Source organism: Charadrius vociferus, unplaced genomic scaffold, assembly GCF_000708025.1.
Source record: "Charadrius vociferus isolate BGI_N301 unplaced genomic scaffold, ASM70802v2 scaffold477, whole genome shotgun sequence".
NCBI lineage: Eukaryota > Metazoa > Chordata > Aves > Charadriiformes > Charadriidae > Charadrius > Charadrius vociferus.
The window spans coordinates 10,480-25,475 of NW_009649449.1; the positions used below are offsets into that span (position 1 = coordinate 10,480).

A 14,996-nucleotide genomic window follows, 5' to 3' on the forward strand; every position below is an offset into this window, starting at 1 on the left:
CAACAAGAAGGATTTTATGGCCTGTTTTTCAGGAAAAATAAGACTGAAATGAGCATACTGAGCCTTTTATATATATACGTATATCAGTTCCCTTTTAATCAATGGTGTCAACAATTTTTTAACCCGTTGGATAACTTCAGTCAAATTTGGCTGATGATACAACGTCATTAAGTTTTACACAGTTTCATGGAAGGAGATGACTTGGATAAAGACGAAAGACTCTAGTAACACTCTTACAGAGGGAAAGGCTACAGTGGGAGGACAGTGTTCCCCAGAAGAAAGAATCCGTCCCACATGTCCAAAGGGAAACCAGACTTCCCAGATGCCGTCCTTCTTAAACTTATTCTTAAATTCATTCCTGATTGAACTAGATATTTAAAAGCAGGGGAAGAAGAAAGTGCTTAGTGTTGCTGCTGGCTTTTCGGAAAGGCTGTTATATCACACAATGCTATTACAAGTCTGTAATAAAAGCAACAGCAATGAAAAGGGTGAAGAGGTTGTATTTAATAGGAATGTTCCAACCCGCATGCATTTTTAACTGAATACATTAATTTCAGACTTTGCGTGTTTTGATTTCAAATACAATGAAAGGGGCTTTCCCAAAGAAGCCCTATCAGTAACTGGAAGAAGCACCTCTGTTTTATAACAAACCCACACTATTGTTCTCTAAAAGTTGCCTGTTTCCTAGAAAATAATCCTCTATCTTAATATTAAAAAAAAAAAGCAGAACAAATAGAAGCAAACAAACAACGCCCATTTCTCTGTTCTTCCATCAGAGGACAATGTCTATCAGAAAAAAAAGGGGAAAGCCCCTATGAGTATACTATTATTATTTATAATGTTTATTTGATTACATGCATCTGTCTTTAACATCTGAAGCTCCTTTTGTTTTAGGTGTTAAAGGTAGCAATGCCTAAAGACAAGGTTGCTTGGCATTTTCTATTTTAACTAATTTAATTAATGACAAGCTTAGCTACTGCTTAGGTAATTTTTACACCGGGTATCTGATCTGTGCTGCGTTGTGTGGAGTTGAGGTGGAGGGGACCAGAGAAGGTCCTGTAAGTCAGTGGTTATTCATATGTTGCTTGACACCTGGAGCAAAAGAATGCAGAGACCCAGCTAAGCCATGATGGAAAGTCTCTTTAACACATGCCCAAGATACTCCTTCAGCATTGTCTACTCATTGTGCTGTTAGCAGTGCCAGCGTAGTAACAAAAGTAGTAAAGAATACTGTAGAAGTAGCATTGTTACACACATGCTCAAGCAAAAGCACTCATGACATTTTCTAATTTTGAAGTAGCTGATTTTAGTCTTATATTGTACTTTTAGCAAGGCTCCTCATGTTTTTTAATACATATGTTCAGTTAATATATATCTAGCTGTATCAGTGAAAAAAACCAGAGGTGTTATCTCTAAATATGTCAAATAGACAAATAAGACCATTGAATTAAACAGGATACATATTAAAATAACCTTGTCTAAAATCTGTATTTCAGTGTCTGTCAGTGTTGCTATTTAGAGCACTGCAGTATACTGATGAAAAAATCGCTAAACTCTTGCTACATAGCTAGATGAAACAACACCAGACCCTAAAACTTCAAGAGGAATCTCAGTAGTACCAAAGGCAGGGCTCATTGGGATACATGCTACGTACTACAGGGGGTACAAATAAAAGGTGACATTATTAACAAATTAAAAAAGAAAAATGAAAGCATTTACTATAATAAAACCCAAAGAATCTCACGGTTAAAGGAAGGAAAGCAAGTAGTCACCAAGAATGACTCTTGCTTGACACCCCTCTTGATCTATTTATGCATTTTAGCCATTGGAGATCTCTCTTCCTGGGGATCTTGGGAAGTGACACTGCGGTTACAACATGCAGGGACAGCATTCAGGGTCCAAATGATTTTAGGCACTGTAAGTGAAGCCAACATACTAAACTTCTCCAGAAATCTTTCAGTAGCCCAAGGAGGACAGACGGAAGGGAGGGCAACACTGATGTGACGTGAGCTCATTGAGAAACATCACTTAGAGAGCAAGCAAACAGAGTTTGAACTAGCTGTAGCTCACAAAGTATTGAACTTCTCTGAACATGTAAAAAGCAATAAAATCTCATTCGTGCCAAGTATGCCACAGATTGGCAAAATTCTGTTCCTCTATGCCACTCTTGTACTGACACTTATTTTCTGGCACATACGCTTTTCTTCTTAGTACTAAAATTTGTCAATCCATTTAATTATGTCCCATCGCTAACCACTCTGCAATACGTTAAATATATTGCAGGTGCTCTTGATAACATGAACATGATCTGCAGAGCTATTATTGATTTAGCAATTTACCTTGGTATGTGTGTCCACTGTGACCAACAAGGAAGATGGTATGACTCTCTTGTTGCATACTTGTGGAAACGCAGCAATGGCTTAAAACAAAAGTTCCCAGCAGGAAAAAAACTGGTTATCATGAGCTGTGGTCATAATGAAACCCCAATACATAGGGGAAATCCCAACTCATTTCAGTAACGGTAGTTTCAGTAGATGGACATTCTCACAGGGTGTTTCTGTTCTCTACTAAAAACAACAGAAAAAGAAATCAGTTTCCTTGCTTTATATAAAGTTTCATACATATGTGACCCAGAAATCTAAAATAAAAGAACAGACTAGTTCTTGTTTGTTTGAAACTGAGGACTATTGTTTCAATCAGCCATGCTCTTGCTGAGCACAGAAAATTTCTTGGCAATTAACAACCAACCAACGGAAGGAGATGCATCCTGGTCTGTTCCCAAACAATGATAAGGTTACTTTTATTGTTTTTAATTACAGAATATAACATCAAAAAGTACTTCTGTGAAACAGCCAATTCCTGACTCTGGGAAGCTCAGAAATGCTGTCAACAGCAATTGTTTTTGCTGACTCTGAGCCACGACATAGCTGTTGGAAGAGTTCTCCAGACAGCAGAGAACCTAGATGTACTGGGAAAAAAGAATCTCCTCAGCTAATACTGGTCTTACCACAAGAAGTCTTGCTTCAGCCAAGAGCTATGAATCCCACCCACAAATCCCACTGACTCCATTCACGTTCCCTGGTCTTCATTCCAATTACTTCTACCAGAGCATATCCTCAGTTTAAATAGTACAATATATGCCAGTCCTACACTATGGCCTTCCAGAAACAGCAAAGTCACTCTTAGTATTGTTATACTTATTGTTATAAGACAATTTTTCTGGAAGTGTAACCATGCATTTCTGCTACCACAGATCTGTATTCAGTGTTAATATGCAAAGCAAGATATGATGCCTGTCATTTTATTCAGTTTTTGATTGGGTTAAGTCACTCAGAACTTTGAAACAAAAAATTAAGTAGCTAAAAATGTTAATAATGTTAATAATAATGATAACAGGAGAGCTGGGGAGGGACTTTTTACTAGGGCGTGGAGTGATAGGACGAGGCGGAATGGCTTTAAACTGGAAGAGGGCAGGTTTAGATTAAACATTAGGAAGAAGTTTTTCACTTTGAGCGTTGTAAGGCACTGGCACAGGTTGCCCAGAGAGGTTGTTGAGGCCCCATCCCTGGATGTGTTCAAGGCCAGGCTGGAGGTGGCCTTGGGCAACCTGGGCTGGTGGGAGGTGTCCCTGTCTATGGCAGGGGGGTTGGAACTCGATGATCTTCAAGGTCCTTTCCAACCTAAATCTTTCTATGATTCTATGGCTTAACTTTCAATTAGATTTCTTTTACAGATGCAATTCGTATAAAGTAGATGTGGGTAAGAAAAATCTTGTAACTGTTTTTGTTATCTCAACAAATACCTCTACTTTATATAGAGTGATAAAATAACTAATGTAACAAAAAAAAAAAAAAAAGAGTATGTATAAAATGTCTTTTTTTCTGGTGCATAGTAGCTTCAAAACTAAAGTGCATTTTGAGTCAGACTGAAAAATGAGAAGAGCTGACAGAGAACTCGGTGCTCTCAGGAAAGACTTGGCTTCCATGAAAGAAACCAAAACCATATCACAGAATTACTATGCCCACAGGCTGGCTGAGAGAGAGAGACGACCTTAGAAGAAAGATCACATCATGTCTGTACTTTCAGTAATTCTGACTACAGCTTCTGGAAGAGTGGTAGATTTACACGTTGTCATTCTCCACAGAGAAAGCTTTTGATAAAGATGTTATTATTTGAATGTAATTTGTATTACGCCTTTCCTCCCATACCTTGCTAGAAACAGAGAGGCTCAAGGGTGAATTTTCCACGGTCCATACAGGACAGCCACTTGATCATTACAGCTGTAAAGAAAGTTGTGGGTAATAAGGGTTGGACAGGTAATATCATGTGAAGGCTGAGGCATTTGAAAGATCCTTCATGCCCTTTCTTCACACCTCCCTACGACTGGTTTAACCTAAAGCAAAAGTCTTCTCTGCTGCTCGTTTGCTGGAGTAATCATGCTGTAAATCTAAATGACCCATAACAGCATTATTTCTTTGGGCCCCCCTCCCCACCCGCAGCCTTTGCACTGATACCGATTTATCCATGAGCCCCAGCTTTGACTTTAGCTTTGTTTTACCTCATGTTAGTCTTTGTCTGGAGTTCTGCAAAGCTCATGGTTTCCCCTACCTAACCAGAAAGTGCAGAAAAGCTTCTATAAAGCCATCAGTTACATGAAAGGACACATAAAAAGCAAGAAACTAAGTACATACTTGCCTTTAGCTAGCAAGTTTCTAAATGTACTGTATGCCCATGTAGAGACCTATAAGCAGCAGCCACTTTGCAGCAAATTCACACCTTCTTTATTTCATAGTAATTGCCCCCATGTAGAAAGCCTACTTGAAGTAGTTAAGCTATAGTCAATGAAGCATGTTCAAGGTTTACATTATTTGATTTTGACTGCATAGTTATTCTCCACAAGTCTGGTGCCGAGCTTTGTCTGGCACTGAAAAGATCTTGTTTTTCAGCTACTTACAAGCCAAACTCTGAAGTGTTAGAGCAGAACATTGTCAAGGCAGACATTTGCCTCAATCTGAGTTCTTGAATTCCCCTACTACAAGGTAACTCTTGTATCAGGAATGTGCTTTTTGAGAAGCCATGAAAGTCTGCCAAAAACCTAAAGCCTCATAAAAACCCAAACTCTGCACAAACTTGATGGTGAATGCATTTGATTTTCAGTGGGGAGTTCTCAAATAAATTCATTCTCTCTAAGCGTTCTTAAGCCGCTCACAACTCCCAAAGTTGCCTGTTGTACAGTATCTTCACATCATTGAATTCCCACACGGAGTTTCAGAATCAAAACTAGACTTTCTCTGCAGCAATTTCTCCTCATCAGCATATGACCAGGAACTGGAAGTGAGAAGAGGAAGACTATCTCCTTTAGTCTCAAGGAGACCTTCAAAATGAAGTTTTCAAAAGAAAGTGCCATATAATTCATATAGAGGACAAAACCAGAATCAACTGAAAGGATCAAAATGCTTAGATTAGAAGAAACTCATGACTAGGACTGGAGAGAAAGGAGACCAACTCACAAGTGAGGAAGACAACTGGTGAGGGAAGTTTGGCTTGATTGGATATTGTAAATAAAAACCATGTTAGAGGTAATGGGCATGTGCAAAGAAATTTTCATGCTAGCATTTCTTAAATTTTGAGTATCAGACTGAGCATTTTTGATGGTGTTCTTGTACTCCAGTCTAGGTATTAATTATTTGAGATTCGTTAAAACTAAAATCTAATCCATCAGACCCAGTTTTCACCTACAGTTTTTGGAAGGTGTTATTCAACTGTGAACAGAATCAAACCAGGCACTCAAGAATTCCAGTCTGTGAACTCTTGGCAGAAGACGCTAAAGAAAACTTCAGTGTAAGCTACGATGAAGTGAGAGATTCAAGAATAGGACAGGACCAAAGTGAGAGGCAAAGGAAGCTTTTGCTGAACCTTATAATTTCACAGAAGATCTATACTTTCAGATATGTGTGAACTGACAGACAGGTCTTTTGTAGCCAGGTTCAGTTATTTAAGCAAAGCATTTAACCCTTAAGTTCATCTGTAAGTCAATAAACAGTTCCCAAACAAACCGGTTGTTTCAGGATTAAACACTACTCTATCATTTACTGGAAATTACTTACGTTCTTACTGCACTGCCTATATTTATTTTTTTTTACTTTGGGAATAAATACACCCTTTTAGAAGATTACTGGAATTGTGAGCATTTTAATTCCTTCTAACAACAAGAAATTCTGCCCACATTTACACAAATTAAATCCAAACAAACTCTAGTGAACTCAGCAGAGTAACTCTGGCTCTCTATTACTGGAAAGGCAAAGAATCTTACTAAGATCAAAAGAATAAGGAGATACGCCTGAGTTTTCCTTGCTAACTATCCTTTGTGCAAATATTTTCCATTTATTCACTGATACGTAATTGTTAATGCTATCATTGCAACTGAAATGTGCTGTATGTATGTGTCTGGGAGGTAAAACAAGGAAACTGAAAAAGCACCAACAGTTCCAATTCTATACATTTCAATCAAAAACAGAAAAGAAAAATGTTTGGGGAAGACTGTCCTTGTGTTTGAAACACAGGAGTGGGAGTCATTAGTTCACACACACTGGAGCCAGCCATTAACAAAAGACACAGCTGTACAGACTAACACAGCATGCTTCAAATAAAATAAAATCCAGGACAAGTCAAGAATGCTGGGCTTCACTTTGGCTATTCCAACTTCAGTGGCATCGAAATGTGAGCAACATAGTAGCTTCCAATTTTGCCAACTTCCTACTATATATTCCTACAGTCTAACCTCTGCTTAGCCTCCTCTCCAGAAAACCCAGACTCAAAACATTCCCGTTTTCCTAACCCACAATCCCGACATCCCACACACACTACTCCCCACCCTCTGTTCTCCCCTGGAAGTGTAGATTCCAGCACTGGCTCCATCACAGCTCAGGTTGCTGCAGAGTCCACAGTCCAAGTGCAGAAGCTGCTCTAACACTGAACAAAATACAATTTTTCAACCAGTAAACAGATGTATTCCTTTACAATGTACCCCCAGGTGACATCTCAGTCACCCTCATTCATGAAAGCGTGTCTTGTCTTGGGTTGTGTAACACTTACTGCAGGAGAAAGACACTGTGCAAAACCTTGTTATTACACTATAACTCATAAATGTATCCACACCCAAACTACTCCTCACAGCACACAGTTCAAAGGCGTCTTGTGCAGGCCTGTTATTCAGCATTACTCTAGGCTGGATAAAACTTCCTTTGCTCATCTTTTGAAATGAAATTTTGTCTCATATTCAGTACCAAAAATAAAAAAAAAAATCTGGTTCTCATAAAGCATGATCTTGCTTTCCAGGAATGACTTTTCTCTTGTTATTCCTTACAGTACTGCTTTTCAAATGAAACTAACTAGGACTGGTAACTTTGACATCTTGAATACAACCAGCAGCCACATGGCTTGGCACAGACCTCCGCAGAGCGATTCTGAGAAAACAGATGAAAGGGGTACACACGTTTACCTCAGCTGCAGGTCACATGAAATCAGAGCAAGAAACTTTTTGGTAAATCTACCTTGAAGTGAGACTGTGAAAGCAGAAGCTTGACTACACATGAATCACCTTCTTACTAGAAGATGCGGCCTCCATACATGTCCATGGCCAGGTGTCCTACTTAAAAAAAAATACAGGTTTACTCACTTTCAGACCTCCTGTTTCTCTTCTAAAGAAATGGTGCAGATAGAAACAAAAGGTTCTAGATTAAATTCTGGATCATGTATCAACAATATTAACCAAGGTCCAATTGCAAAATCTTCGATAATTTCAATTATGAATGGAACGAGAAGACCAACTTGGCCAGCAGAAAAATCTGTTTCTGTATACTATCAGCTACAAACCAACCTGGGCAGAGTAGAAATTTCAAAACGTACAGTCTGCTTAAGCTCTGCTGGAAAACCTGAGTACACTGGTTAGATTCCCTATGCAAAAAGGATGATGATATAAGCTTATTCTGCACTGATACAGAGATATAACTATAAAACCAACCATCAGGTCATTCTCTAAGTTAACAGGCAAATCAGATTTTCTGCTCTGAAAGAGTAATAAACAAAAAGCAAAGGAAACAATTCCCTATACCAGTTCAGACAAGAAAGTGAACTAAGGTGCCAATATTTTAACATGGAAATTTAAATCAGTCCTCTTAATGTGAAAGTGAAATTTATTTACTTTTTATTAGCAAAAAGGGCACATGGGATGGCTCAGAAAATTTAAAAAAAACGAGTATTTTGAGACTGAGCATTTGTGAGAAGCTCCACCTGAAAGGGGATGTGAGAACAGAAGAGGAAGAGTACGAAGGAAAAGTTAAAGTTAGCCTGAAGTGTGCGTATGGGGAAAACAACCTTTTCTAAAGATTTGCTACTTTGAACAAGATCTGGCATTGTAAGGCTTAGCCTTGCGATGGAGGGATATGGAGGGAGATGGGGGGGAAGAGGTTCTACAAATGGGTCTCATTTTCAGTCTGTTTCAGCTTGCAAATGAACGCAGGATCAAACAGGCCAGAACCAACATATAAAGATACAAATTGAGGTTAACTTGGGTAAGCAGGTGCAGTGTCACTGACTTTTCACCTGTTTCTAGTGGAAGCAGAGAGTCATAATCACACTTTCAAAACTTTCGCAAGTGTAAAAGATTGAACATATTTCTAGCTATCAAGAGACATTTTCAGTTCAACATTGGTTCCATCCTGCATTCACCAGATAGATCTCACATAAGTCACCTAATCTTACAGTGCTTCATTTTCTCTACTTATAAAGTGGAGCGGGCTTGTTGTAATTTATTTCAGGATGAATTAAGAAGCCATTTGTGACTGCTAATTTTTTGGGTTTGAAGGCAAGGTAGTAAAAATCTTGAACTTGCCCTCTTTAGTGTAACATTTCGCAGCTAGTGTTTTATATTCACTGGATTATTTCTTTTAAAATTAGTATTTTCAATAATGGAAATAATGGGACCAATTCCATTTTCTTTACCCTACATATGCAAAACCTAAAGCTAAACTGATCAGTCACGCTTTTCATTTTCCATTTTGGGTGTCACATTAAGATTTCATAAACTTGTAATATTCCTTTCCTTGCTTAAAAAGGTCTATTTCTACATTTGATTTATAAATAATGTATTTGATATAAAAACAGCAGTGAATGCCAAGAAGCTGAAAATATCATTGGCATAAACCCAAGTCCTTCTGCCAAGTTAGCTCCCAGAAATAAATTTGATTCAAAGTTTCTGAATGCAATTGCTAGTAAAGATTTCACAGTAACTTACAGAATTCTTGAGGCAGGAATTTCTGTTTCAGGCTTATTCAAAGCAAAATAAAACATCAGTTTTATTGTTTTTAGACAAGGAAAGTAACATCAGTCTATAAAGTTCAAACAAAACACACTATATATTATATTCTGTTTGGTACAATTTAAGAACTCCAAAATGTTTTTTGGTTTATCTCCAAAAAACTTGGAAAAAGCAGAGGCAAGCATAATTTGCAAACACTTCATGGCATTAGCTAGCTTTTTGATTAATAAAATCTCATTTTACGTTGATATGCTTTTTTATATTTATAATTACTCTGATGTAAATGCACCCTGTAGCTACAGACATTGCACTGAAAATAAATTGGATTTTTTTTTGTTTTGACTAAATTCAAGTTTAAGGCACGAGCAAATTATGTGACATGTTTCAAACCTTTCAAAACTACCATACTTGTATGCATTCTACTGAACCAGGCCATTCATAGGCCAGTTCCTCACCCTGGCAATCAGAGTTAACGTTACACTTCTTGTTTACTTAGTTGAGGTGGTAGATGAACTCTGTTGCTATGGCTGTCCTAGTAGTAACAGTACTAGTCATCCTGTACACATCACTTTATCCAGCCCTAGGTGTGAAAGCTCATGCATCTGCTTAGAAGTAGCTGCAAAAGGCAAAAAAGAAAAGTGAAAAAACATATATGAGAGTTTGCACATTCAGCTATGTGTATTTGTTGCTCACATATGCACACAACTATGAAAACTAGGAAAAAACTGTTCCAAGATTTATTTTTATCCAAATAGAGTTGTTTCCACACCTGGCCTCAAACCCTTCCACAGGGCAATCAAGTCGGCGGTTCACAGAGTTGAGGCAGGTGTATTTAAATTTGGAGCTGCGTCGAGTGGGTTAGGTTCAGAAGCTGGTCAGTTCTGGTTCCTCCTCACACTCTGGACACAGAGTTCTGGAATCCAAATGAAGAGGATATTAATCAAAGATTGCCGAAGTATCTTTTCCCATTTTGATGAAGATTGGTGAGCTAGACTGGCTTTTGCCTTTTATCCAGCTCCATTTGCTTTTTTGTGTCTGCGCACACCAGTTTACACAGCAGCAGAAAAAAAATATTTCCTTGTGGAGATAGAGATAATCTTTCAGGCATTTTTGTTTGCTCAGCAATCAAGGATTATCATACCCTTTAGCGATGGGATTGCAATTCCCATCTGTGCAATTCACAGCATCTCCAGGGACTCCTAACAGGCTGTTCTTACCAGGTGAGGATAGTGAGGTGGCTTCTCTTCCAGTGAAGCTCGCAGATCCAAACTGCTGAGTGTGGGGTCGCTGGAAGGGATGATATTTTTCCAGCCAGCCAGGCAATGCTGTGAAAAGAGATGGGAATGCCACACTGGAGTGCTTTACCCTTTCTTATCTATTGTGGCCTGTTAGTTCTAAATAATAACTTCTGCACAGGGAGCTTTTGGAAGGTAATTAATTAATTTATGAGGAGTTTTATACGACTAACAGGAAAGAGAAGAAATCTCTGATGAAGCAAAACTGCGTAGTTGTCCCCTCTTCCACATCTCACTGACTAATTATGTCTAAACCGATCTCCTGCTTTGTGAACTCAAGCACCCGACCTCTCTGAACCTGTCTCAACTGACTCATCCAGTTCCCTAAACCTCAAAACCAGGCTTCTTCCTACCTCTTCCCTAGAAATCTCTAGGCCAGTGCTAGGTCTGATTAGTAATACCGCCTGCAGCATTGCCTAGTGGCTGGAATACAAGACCAACTCTACAAAATCAGTTTAAAATCCACCCTTGCCACTACCGATTTTGCCTGGCCCCTATACACTGTGAATACTTCACAGAAGCTTGTGTTTTAGACTCTCTAACATCTGTGGAAAGAAACACAGGCACTCTTAAGTGTTGTTCATCATGTTGAAAGGTCAATACCTGAAATAAGTCAGCTGAATCATGCCCCAGAAGTACACAGCTCCATACGGCACTTTCTTTTTCTCAGTGTAAAGTATCTGGAGATACGTCATATACTTTATGCCAGTTACACAAAAGATATGAACTCAGAAGCACACACCAGTGGCTTTTCTTGCTTTCTCAGTGACGCAGACAGAAATTTTAGTCGAAACCCTTCTAGGGGGATAAGTCCCAAATTCTCTTTCCTTCTTGTGCTGTAAAACAATGCCCAGCCCAGGCTGTGCCATCAGTATTAGCAAGAAGACAGCAACTTACCGAAGGTAATGCTAGATTGTCTGCCAGTTCAAAGCTTTTCCTGCGATGGGCTTTGTATTTGTAGGCAGGCATTAGGGTAGACCTGGGAATGCTGACCCTGCAACCACACAAAGAAAGTATTTGCCTACACGTTCCACAAAGCAGTGGAAATCTGCTTGCCTTCTACACTCAGAACCCAAGGGTCTAATCCCAAAGTGAAACAAGTGAAACAGTTTGGATTAGGGCATTAGACACTTAACATGTACATTCAGATTCTGGACCAAATTCAGATAAAACATGCATTTCTTGCTGACTTCAAAACCATTTCTGGTTATGGAAAACATCAGTGGTGAGTTTTTAAGCAAGAGATAATTCTGCCTTGAGAACAGTAACCTTCTACAGAGCTATTTTGATGCTGTTTTCTTCCTCACATGATCAGCTTTTTCTTCCCCGTTGTTTTCTTGCATATTACAAAGCAGTAATTCTTACCTACCTGACATAGGCTGGCTCTTCCAGTACCTCTGGGGGCTGCTGAGTACGCGGGATCTTACACATGGGGCAGGCAGATTTTGAATCCATAGGGACAGTGAAGAGGCGCTGGTTTAATCGATAACAGTAAACACCTGCCACAGAGTAGTGAAACATCATGGTATTTCTAGTTCGACAGAAGGTTGCTCAACACAGTCAACAAAGCTATGTTCTACCACAGTGCCACATATGCATTCTATAGAAAGAGTTGCTTTTTTCTGAAATATCTTTTATGTTTCCTATCCCCAAATAAGTTCCTAAAAAACAAAACTTCAACCTCCCAACTTAAAAAGATAGTATTAGCCCATTACAAGAAACTCTAAAAAACCAAGATGACACTGATTGAGAGAGGATCTCTAGAAGACTCAACTATCTTTGGAATACGAAGTTGAATCTGGTTTACAAGTTGCAGCTAAAAATAACACATTATTCCTTGTCTTGCACGATGTGGGGCTCTCAGAATGTCAGGCAAAGACTGCTCCCATTGTTTGTTCACAGAAATTGGATTAGAAAGAAATCTGATCTTACACTTATGGGAACTGGTTATCAAATCTGGTTCTTGTTCAGGAACTACGTAATCCAGAGCCTTGGGCCTAAAGAAACACCCAAACAAATCAGTTAGTGCCATGGTCTAACCCCAGCCAGCAACTTGGACCACAGAGCCACTCACTCACACCCCTCCTTCCCTCCCTCCTCCCACCACCCCCAGTAGGGTAAGGAGAAGAGGGAACTCATGGGTTGAGATAAAGACAGTTTAATAGAACAGTAATAGTAGAGAAAAATAATAATAAGGGTAAAAGAATATACAAAACAAAGTGATACAACATAAGTGACTGTCACCACCCGATGACTGGTTGCCCAGCCTGTCCCGAGCAGCTATTGTGAATTCCTGTCCCCCCCCCAGCCCCTATTATTCCCCTACTATTTAAATACTGAGCATGGTATGGAATAGTCCTTCGGTCAGCTAGTCCTGTCTATGGTCCCTCTCAGCTTTTATGGGAAGCTGAAAAAGTCCTTGACTAACGTAACCATTACTTCGTAACAACTACAACAGTATGTGTTATCAACATTCTTAGTATGGATTCATACTAAATCCAAAACACAGCAGCTACTAGGAAGAAAATGAACTCTATCCCAGACGAAACCAGGGCAGGTAGTGACAGGGGGGCAGGCCCCACCTTTGCCAAGCATACATTTGTGACTGGGAGGTAAAGGCCTACAAAGCCACCCTTAAAATTTCTCACTCCAATCAGACTATACCTCTAATTACTCTAAAGGGAGACACTGCTGCTTCAGCCCTTCCCCCATACCCACTTACTCCAGGTGCTGTTCATGAACACATGCTTCTTTGTTGGCCTGTCGGAACTCATGCAGCTCTGCAAAGTATTGATCAGATTTTTCTGCTACTGAAGAGTCTGCATCTAGGAGCCCTGAGAACACCAAGGAAAGAGAGAAATCCAAGGATTTACCAAATTTGGGAAAGCCCCAAAGCAAGCCTCATGCAAAACAGTAAAAACAACCAAAGGTCTGAAGCACTAAAATCGATAATGAGAAGAGCAGGCCATCATGTCAAGCCAGAGACTTACTGCATGGTTTGGGCCTCTTACTGCATTTGTTCCTTTCAGTTACTTGGTATCCCCTCTGACCCCACTCTGCTTTGCCATTTGCTGCCTGGATTCCCATACCACTGCCACTTCACTGTTCCAGGGAAGCACGGGTCACCTCTGGCCTGGACAGGGAATGGCTTCTGACAAAACTGCAGCTCCCCTGCTGAGACCTGCTACGTGGGGTCTAGGTCTGAAGTTCTATCACATCCCAACTTAAAGGGGTCGTAAACTGTGTTTTAACTCTTCGTACTAGTGCATCATGCTGAGAGTTTTGCTTCAAGTTTAGGATTTACCTGCAATCCAGTCATAGCCCAGGAACGGACGCACAGACCAGCTGCTCACAGGTATGGTATATTCTTCAGGGTCAGACTGAAAAGTCACACGACCAGCTTCCTTCTGGGAAGAAAATAATTCATAAAGATTTCCTATACATCTAGCAGGACATTCAAAGGTACAGCTTAGGAGACGACTGGCAGCTGTGGCTTAGAAGCTGGATTTTATCTATGCCTCTACCAGTAATTTGCTCACCAGCCCTTTATCTTCTTAATTCATAAAATACAAAGGGGAGCCAGGGGACTTGCCCAGGCTAAGGCAGTATTTTCCAGGGTTTTAAACAAAATGCTGACTTCCCTGCATCACACACCCCCAAATGTCAGGCTATCTGTGCTGCCTTGGAGGATGATCATGGCAACAGCCTGCCCTTCACACTTAAGGAAATAAGCTATGTAGCAGCAGCACTGCGCCAGGTGGCTCTCCCTGAGTATATAAATCACATATACAAATTATGAGGAGCCTTACAGTGAAGTGCTACAGTTTTCTGCCCAAGGGCTAAGGAAAGCAGGGGCTGAAAAAACTGCCAACAGCCCCTGGCTGCTAAAGCTCTAACAATTCTGACTCCAAGTTCCAATTTACACAGTGGGAACAGAGCAAGTAATGTTCTCCTGACCCTTTCTCCCTGTCTTTCTATTGACTTATGAAAACAAGCAAAGCATTGGTTTCACCATTTACCTTCAATTCTCTGGACTGAGATGTCACCAAAATTGATTTAGGAATTATGGGCTCTCTAATGACCACATGCTGCTTGCTGGTCTCTTCACTTTGTATGCTGCTCAGTGATGGGTCCAGATGACCCTTAAGCTCATTTTTTTCATGGAAACTATGTGGCAGAGTGGACTGTTTTCTGGTCTCTCCGTGTCCCGGAAGGAAGAATTCTTTCTCCAGACTTCCTCGAGCATGGCCATCCCTATCCACTTCGGAGGTTTCTCTACCACAGGTAATGATTGCAGACACCGGCATAACATTCTTCTCTTTTCCAGGAAAGCTGGAATCCAAACCTACTGCTTTCTGCATCTTTGCTTGTTGCTGCTGAAC

At 40.0% G+C, this 14,996-nt stretch overlaps 1 protein-coding gene across 1 annotated transcript in view; it reads right to left on the reverse strand.

Annotated features, from left to right (window-relative positions):
- Window positions 1–10,151: 10,151 nt before the first annotated feature.
- Window positions 10,152–14,996, reverse strand: part of MIIP (migration and invasion inhibitory protein) — a 16,091-nt gene continuing 11,246 nt past the window's right edge. Inside the window, 8 exon segments of the mRNA XM_009889634.1 lie at window positions 10,152–10,232; window positions 10,537–10,644; window positions 11,512–11,608; window positions 11,984–12,113; window positions 12,547–12,611; window positions 13,337–13,448; window positions 13,919–14,021; window positions 14,634–14,990. Of these exon segments, the coding sequence (XP_009887936.1) occupies window positions 10,152–10,232; window positions 10,537–10,644; window positions 11,512–11,608; window positions 11,984–12,113; window positions 12,547–12,611; window positions 13,337–13,448; window positions 13,919–14,021; window positions 14,634–14,990 (1,053 nt within the window).